Source organism: Chelon labrosus (assembly GCF_963514085.1).
Source record: "Chelon labrosus genome assembly, chromosome: 17".
Classification (NCBI taxonomy): Eukaryota; Metazoa; Chordata; class Actinopteri; order Mugiliformes; family Mugilidae; genus Chelon; species Chelon labrosus.
Genome location: NC_140350.1, coordinates 18972254 through 18980497, shown reverse-complemented (window position 1 = coordinate 18980497; position 8244 = coordinate 18972254). Strand labels below are relative to the sequence as shown.

At 39.8% G+C, this 8244-nt stretch overlaps 1 protein-coding gene across 1 annotated transcript; it reads right to left on the bottom strand.

Moving 5' to 3' along the window:
* Positions 1 to 2113: 2113 nt before the first annotated feature.
* LOC311502207 (solute carrier family 22 member 4-like) lies at positions 2114 to 7620 on the bottom strand. Its single transcript, XM_084564333.1, has 9 exons — positions 7365 to 7620; positions 6949 to 7131; positions 5226 to 5329; positions 4154 to 4308; positions 3879 to 4050; positions 3530 to 3662; positions 3043 to 3152; positions 2526 to 2746; positions 2114 to 2382 (listed from the first exon to the last, which is right to left on the bottom strand). Exons 1-9 carry the CDS (start codon positions 7569 to 7571, stop codon positions 2192 to 2194), a joined length of 1476 nt encoding a protein of 491 aa, XP_084420459.1. The 5' UTR covers positions 7572 to 7620; the 3' UTR covers positions 2114 to 2191.
* Between the last annotated feature and the right edge of the window lie 624 nt (positions 7621 to 8244).

The window sequence follows — 8244 nt, the reverse complement described above, 5'->3', positions numbered from 1 at the left end:
GAACTTAGCAATGTTAAGAATAACCCACATTACTGGGTCCAAGATGTTACTGCAGAGCAAATACATAAGATACAGTATATGCAAACCATAAGACAAAGGAATTCATAAATTCAGTTACCTCTATTGCCGATGATAGCGTCGTGCGAATCTTTGTTCAAGTTCACCTCGGGAACCAAGCAGTGGTGAGCAGGTAAGTCCATGAGAAGACATTCTGCTGGAAATGTCCTCACTCACCTGGGAAAGCTGTGGCATCTTTATAATCCTGCATACTCCCAAACAAGTGTGCTTGCCAGGCTTTATCTATGTATAATATGTTCTACTGTGAAATATAACGGTGACAGGCTCCTTGAAGCAAAGGTTAAACAGAAAGTTTACAGCATCATAAAAGGTTGCTCCAGGAAATTTCGTAAAATACCTTCAAGGATCGATGGTGCTTTATATTGCTGCTCGTTATCGGGTTCTAGATTACTGATGTTGGTATCTTTTTTTTATGAATCCATAAACTTAACTGCCCCATTAGGAGTTTTGAACCAATCTTGGGTCAAGTTGGGTCAGTGGTGAGCGGTTAAGTCAGATGCTGGTAGATACTCTTTGACCGGCCACTTGTTAGGTTTTCCACTATTGTACTTATTGAATATTGTTCATTTGTGTTATAAGAAAACTACAGACATAATACATATAATCTTGCAACTTGTGCTTGTCTACAGAAACCTAAACAGAAATCAAGGCTCAGTACATTTGTGTGTGCTTTTACATTAAGTAAATACAAGCATCCACAGATAAGACTAAGATGTATCTTAACGTGATTATTTAATGCGAGAATTCACAGACAAATGCAAATGTATAAAACAAACAAAAGAAATCTTTCAAGTGTAAAATTCATATATATGGATGATAGCTTTGTACCAATCCTGTGAAGAACAACGTGGAGGTCCGCGTTCATTTTCATAAAATTCATAAGAACTGTAAACAGCATTAATTGTGCTCAAGAGCAACATCAACATCTCGCTTCCATCAGAAAGGTCGGATGATCATAGTGGACTGTCCAGCAGTTCCACAGGCACGTGGGTCTTTTTTCTGGAGATGCACGGACACTTCATCCTGTTTGAAGGAACGAAAAAACAAGCACACAGAGAAATTATTATTGGTTGCAGTATTCGCTGTCGAAAAATTATTAATTTTGTTTACTAAACCGACTGGTGTCACGTTATGAAATCCACTTAGAATATGCTTTTTAGATATTAGTTAACAATGGGTGAGAGGTGCATGATTTTGCAGCAAAGCCTGAGAAGTCCTGAGAATCATTCAAACCGTTTCATCCCGCCTGAAATTGTATAATGAGAGAAGCTGCAAATTTTGGTGAAAATTGTCTTTAGATTAAATACTGACCATGTACGTTCAATGTGCCGTTAAGAATACTAATTTCGAACAATCAGCTTTCACGATCGAGGCACGTTATAATCTGAACAAACCACTGGTGTTGCTTTATTAATGTCCAAATCTTGCAGAAATCTAACCATCATCTACTCCAAGTAATGTCACTTATTCCATGGTCAGGCTACATTTTTAAATATTCCATCTCAAGATTAATTTGTCAGCTCATCATCTTGTTAATTTAAAGCCTTAAATAAATATTCTTATAAGATATCCAATTTTTTTTCATTAATTCTGTGAATATTGGACTAAAATTTGTATAATAACAAACCGTGCCCAAGAAGTTGAATAAACTCACAAAAAGCGACTAAATAAATGAAGTGAGGATGTCAAATCAACTGGAAACACTTTAAAATGTAAATGAATGCTTCATCTCATCAATACCCTTGTATATAGTATATAAAACTGAATGTTAATCAGCAAAAGCTTTATAAAAATTTAAATTTTTTCGGCAGCCTACCTTTCCCTTTCATTCATTTCTTGAAGAGTTTCAGGTAGAGGTTTATTAAAACTCTCTGGAAGGAAAAAAGCTGCAACGGCAGACACAACAGCCAGAGTCCCCAGTATGATGTAAGGGAGGGACTTTAAGTATATACCTTAAAAAAAACAGAAAAGACGGGGAAAAAAAAAAAAAAAAAGAGGAGACGGGGAGGTTTAGATGAGAGAAACAAAACCATTGCTTGTGTATTAAGTGCTTTCAATTGCCCAGTCTGAACACGTACAGGAGCAGCTGATTAACCAACAATGCTTATGTGATTTACTCATTCAGATTCAACAAGAATGGGCTAATGCAAGTTCCGATCCTAGAAACAGTTGTGCATGTGCCTGTCGCTGTGTTCCTGAGCATCGTCGGGTAAAGCTCCGTGGTGTAAGCAAACATCAGGGAGGAGCCGGTAGTAAGCGCAAATTTAGCCCCTATCTCCAGTGCAAGAGACAGATTTGATAAGCCTGAAAGACAATGGATTTGTTTAACTTGTTTGCCGCTGAATACAACAGATCAGAAACAATACAATTTTAACTACACGGAGTAGTAGCAGTTCTAATTGTAGCAGATCCTCCACCCAAGAAGTTGTGTTAAATGCACTGCTTACTTTCTGGCACCAGTTGGATCAAGTACAGAGGCACTGCTCCAAAGATCAAGGTACCGATCACGGACAGCCGTCGTGGCAGGTATCGCAGAGCCACCCAGCTGGAAATGCAGGCTGGAACCTCTACAAGCGCTGAGAAGAAGCAGCTCAAGTAAGGGTTGGCGTGGAGTTGGGCTGTACTGAAGGCCAGGCTATAGTAGCCCGTTGTCATGGCGAACCTAAGTCATACATAAATGGGAGACATGTGTGTGAAGGGAATTTCACATAATGTAACTGCAAACCGTGAACAATGGATCAAGGCGTTTCCCTGTCAGTCTCAAGTTACTCATTCAAATGACATACAAAACAGCATCACATACCAACACACCATGTATATAATACACAAAACCATAATATAGAACTTTTTTGTTCTATATTATGGTTTTGTGCACTAAACCAGTACTTCACCTTATTATTCTGATTGCAATTTAACTCGCGTTTGTCACTGGGAGTTTACGATGATTGAAGACTTTTTACTCACAACACCAAGGACAGGATGAGCGTCTTGGTTCTGATGTTGCTCTGCGTCAGAAGGACAAAGGCGCTGAGGTGTTCCTTCTGTTCCTTCAAGTCTGTCTTTGCCTCGTTGATCTGCAAAACGCAAAAAAAGAATTCTCAACCTTGCAACGTGCTTGTAGTATCTTTTGAGTTATATTTGGGCTCAGTAGTCAATGTTTCCCCATATTCAAATGACTACCTTCATGTGGACATGTTCTGTCTAAATGGTCCAAGACGGAACGGCCATGACGGATTTGAAGATACCCTACGTAAAATAAACAAGCTCCCATTGTTTACTTTTGCACATCTTATGACTATTTTACATTCACTGCATGTTTAATTCTCCTGCTAAGTGCCGAATGTTCCTGTGAGTTAATGCAACGTACTCCCCAGACTGGTGCAAATTGTGTCGTTGAGGGATTTAAGCTTCTCTGCTTTGGCCCGTGAGCTTTGAGTCAAAGACAACTTACGCTGCAGTCTTCAAAAATGACCCTCGGAGCTTCAACTTTGTTCTGCATAGCCGCCTTTCTCTCTACGGCCTCGGCATCCTTGACTCTTCCTTGAGAAATTAACCAACGAGGAGACTCTGGGATGAACCTGGCATGTTATTCAACACAGAGACAGAAAGGTTCATGATGGAAAGGCTCCACAGCATAGATAGATAGATAGATCACAGATGGATGGACTAAGCATGATATCTATGCATTTGTTTTTTTCCCCGATGTAAGATAAGTGTAGAATACTGTGTATCTGAGTCATAAATGTTTTTTGAACAGATTTGGAGCCAATAAAAGTTGTCTTGTAGAGAGTATGGCCTACCACCAGAAGGGGATGTAGGCCAAGCAAGGCACAGAACACGCCAGCAAGAGAGATTTCCAGTCCCTTAAAAAGTATGCACAGAGAGGTAGTATCATGTAGCCAACAGCAAAGCCTAAACATGAACCCAGAGATGAGTAAAGGACACGCAAGTTGCCTGTCAAGATCTCAGCTCCTGCAAAAAGGAGAAAAAAATACAAAGACAGGGACATATGGTGAGCACGGCGACATTAACAGTATTTTTATATATAAAAAATTGTGCGTGTGTGAATATATACCCAGCACTAAAGCAGCAACAAAGTTGGATATCTGTCCCAAACCGTTGATGAAGAGAAGGAAGATAAACATGGTCCATGAAACAGAGAAGACTTGAACAAAGGAAAAAACTGTCTGCACTACTATAGTTGCAAAAAGTACAGGCTTCCTTCCATACCTATGGAGACAAGACGATAAAAATGAGAATACAGCATTTTAGTAGATGTGGTCAACAAATACCTGCTGAATGCACCATAAAGCTTTTTACCTAAATCTCTCCAGCCCATATGAAGCAATAATCTGAGGCTAAATATACAGATTCTCGACTGAAGTAAAGAATATACCATATATAATGCAAGAATATATTTTAAATTGCACGAGCAAACTGTCTAATAATGGAGAGTGCTAAGTTGCGTTCCCTTCTGTTGCTTAATTTTGTAAAATCAGTTCAACAGAAAAAAGGTGTGCCTAATAATCCTGTTAAGACTTGATTTTGTTTGTTCCGCTTTCTCCTGTCCTCCTGCCTCTCTCTGTGACATTCCTGTCTTGACTTGTACAGTAAATCATTGATTTTTGCTTTATTTATGTTATTACTTCCTCAGGTTGTGGCCCGTTTTCTACTTTAGACCCTTTGTGGGACAGCTTTAGACTTAGACTTTATTCATCCACAAGGGAAATTGTTTAGTCACAGTAGCTCAGCTGCGCATAAAAGGAAACATTCTTGAAGAGCGCTAGTAAAAGAGAAATAGGTGAAAGGTGGAAAAATAGAAATAATAATAATAATAATAAAAGTGCAAGAAAAGAAATGTACAAGACTTGCATTTGTGCAAATTGAAAAATAAATATAGGAGTGAATATATACTATACACATAGGAAGGATAATGGTAAGGTGCAATGATATGGATGGATGGATGGAAGCTGAATTGAGTGAAATTGTCTCCAATATATTTAGCATTCTTGATTAATATAAACATGTACTGTACGTAGCTTACCATTTTTTTCCGAAACTTAAATAATACTCTAACAAATGGACGCTATAACCCATAACCTTAAACGAGTGGCGTCTGGTGTCTCTCACGCCAAGCTCTCGTTTACCTGTCTGACAGCTGTCCCGAGAAGAATGATCCAAAAAGAACTCCCACGAAATAAACTGTGGAGGTGAACGGCCGCTTCCACTTCTCGCTGCAGACTAAGTCAAACTGGAAAATCCGGGCATTGATAGTTGAATAAAAACAAATCCATGTTAATGCCACTGAATTATTGCACATCCCTTGTTTTCTGAGCTGCTGGTTTCGTTCTTTTCTCTTAAGGTGCACCTGGTCTGACTGATGCTGATGTTATTTTCTTATTTACATTTTACATAAAATGATCAAAACCGACAATATTGGTTATCTTCGGCCCGTCTGCAAGCTCTTTGATTATATACCAACATCATGCACATCATCAGACCTTGGTAACAGACTTATCCACAGTTGGAAAGCATTGCATTTAACCAACATCACTATTGCATGAGTTAAAACGAAAACACATTGAGGAAGAATTTTTCTTAAACTGCCTTTACGCAGAAATGCAAGTTAATTTCAGATGCGTTTGACTGTATGGCGGTATTTGTACCTGGATTGTCTATCATCATGCATTTTGTCAAGGTAGAAATCACCCACAAAACAATACTACCGCAATATACTATCACTGCAGTTTGAAACATTTTTGCAATGTGCCCATTACTGTTATAGTTTGCGATTAATTAAACTTTTCAACTGAAAATGTTGCCCCAAAAGGAAAACTTTGCCTAAAGTTCTTACTATAAAGCCCTGTCACTTTTGCTGCAAAACAGCAGACTCCCCAAACAATACCTGAAAACTGTCTATTTATAGAAATCATTACAGAACAGAAACAGTTGGCCATATACAAATATGTGAAAATGTTTAAACACCGAAGTAGATGAGCAGGTTTAGGCTTAGGGTCTCAGCCTTTCTCTCTCTCACTCTCTCTACTTTTTATATATACGTAGTCAACATGTTCAGTTTGATCAAGCGTCTGCGCTGCCAGACACCTCTGTTGTTCCGTGGGTAAGGTGTGTTTAGGCTGCGTCTCAATCCTGCTCCACCAACAGACTGAAGAACTCTTTCGTCCCCCTGGCCATCAGGCTGTACAACAGCTCTCAGTGATGGCAGGAGACACAATAGACAATGGACAAATCTTTTGCACCTACTTACTGGACACTCTGTCATTTACCATGTCTGTCTACCTCTGCTACATCTGGTGACTGTGATTTTCATTCATTTTTTTCCCATTTGTAGCTCTCATATTTATAAAAAAAAAAAAAAAAAACTTCTACTTCTACTGGTCACTATATTTCTAACAGGTCACTTTATATTTATATTTTCTAACAGGTCACTTTATATTGTTAACATAGTTTATAGTTGTATAAACATTTTATTTCTAGTCACTTTCTATTTTTTATATAGCTTTTGTATTTTATGTTCAATGTTTGTAACTGCTACTGGATGCTTGAATTTCCCTCGGGATTAATAAAGTATCTATCTATCTATCTATCTATCTATCTATCTATCTATCTAAATGAATCCAGCCTCTCTAACCGGCTCAGCTTAGTTAATTTGTTCTGCGGTTGCTGTATTCACACCTTCCCAAAACCAATCCCCCTGAGGTCTACCCGTTTGGGAACAACGATCCTAGGAGTGAAAGCACCCTTAAAACGGAGCACATTGAGAGGTCCACACTGTAATCTGACACACCAGCATCAGAAATTAACATATTAAATACTCCGACAGAACAGGCAGATGAGGAATAAGAATACCTCAGAGACTATGGTAGCTTGGTAGATGTCTTTACTGTAGCTCCACCCGTCCACACAGCTCTCCTGCTCCAGGTCAGTGAGGTTAACATCCCTGCCGGGAAGGTATCCCTGAGCAGAAAGACTTCTGACCACATCCAGCCTGTATCTGCTGCATCTGCTCAGCTCCTGTTTCCCATTCACCACCTCACAGTCAAGATGACACGAAGTCAGTGTGATCAGTAACGTGTTCTTCAACAAACCAATTCTTGCATGATTTTAAAGGCTAAACTGTGTAAGGACAGAGTTAATACTGTTTTATCTCTGCATAACCTGCAATGCAGCCATGCCACTACGACAGTGCTGCATGAGGATATGACACACCAAATTTCAAAGTAAACTTATGCAACTAAAACACAGAATATTGTGCAGGGTCTCACTTCTAGTGGGATGATACTTTTACGCCATTCTTCGGTGAGGTTACTGTCAGGTACCAGGCAGTGGTGGCTCGGTATGTCGGTCAGGAAAACGAGAGTGAAAGAGCTGAATCCATTGGGCAAAATGGTGGCACAAAGCAGGAAGAAGACGGTCCGCTGGAATCGTCCCCACTGACCCAGAAAAGCAACAGCGTCGGCATAATCCTTCATATTAAAACAATTTTCCGTTGTCAAGGTATATTATTCTTTCTGCAAACGTGTCCTGTGCAGTCTCCTGTGTAGTCTCCTGCAATCGATTCCTTCTGCTTATAAACTTATGGAAAGTGGATCCTGGACACCCATATATCACTTGGAGTTTTATTTTTGAAAGTTCCTGAAAGCTACAACTGTTATTTTAAAACTGTTTTACTTGGTGAGCGTGGCCTACAAGGACACCTATACCAGCTGCAGTGACTGGGATCAAGGAGCTAAGCTAAGCAAACCGAGCCAGGCTACTGCTCAAGATGCCTCCCTTTTCCATGGATGACTATCACAAACTGCTCCAGAAGATAGCAGTACTGGAAACAAAAATTCATCGGCTCGAAGTGAATGTGGAGATTAATGGACATTATGGGAATGAAACTACTCTACCGATATCCCTAAACAATGAAAGGGAACAGGCTAACAGAAAGCTAACTGGCACCACCACGACGCGGCAGGAGCCAGGTGTAAATGGCAGTAAAGCAACCTGTCCTCCCTGGAACTCTCTTGGTGTAAAGCCAAAACACTACAAATCGCCTCCCTCAGATATGGGAAGACGGTTATCAGGCAGAACCCAGCACCCGGAGACTCATGATGACACCGAGTGGCCTGCACTGCCATCGCACAGGAATGTCTCTTCAAC

Coding starts and splice junctions, on each gene's coding strand:
- LOC311502207 (XM_084564333.1), bottom strand. CDS start 7,571: ATGAAGGATTATGCCGACGCTGTTGCTTTTCTGGGTCAGTGGGGACGA. Junction 5,330..6,948: donor AAGCTACCATAGTCTCTGAG/GTATTCTTATTC, acceptor CGGATTTTCCAG/TTTGACTTAGTCTGCAGCGA. Junction 2,383..2,525: donor GATCCAACTGGTGCCAGAAA/GTAAGCAGTGCA, acceptor ATTGTCTTTCAG/GCTTATCAAATCTGTCTCTT.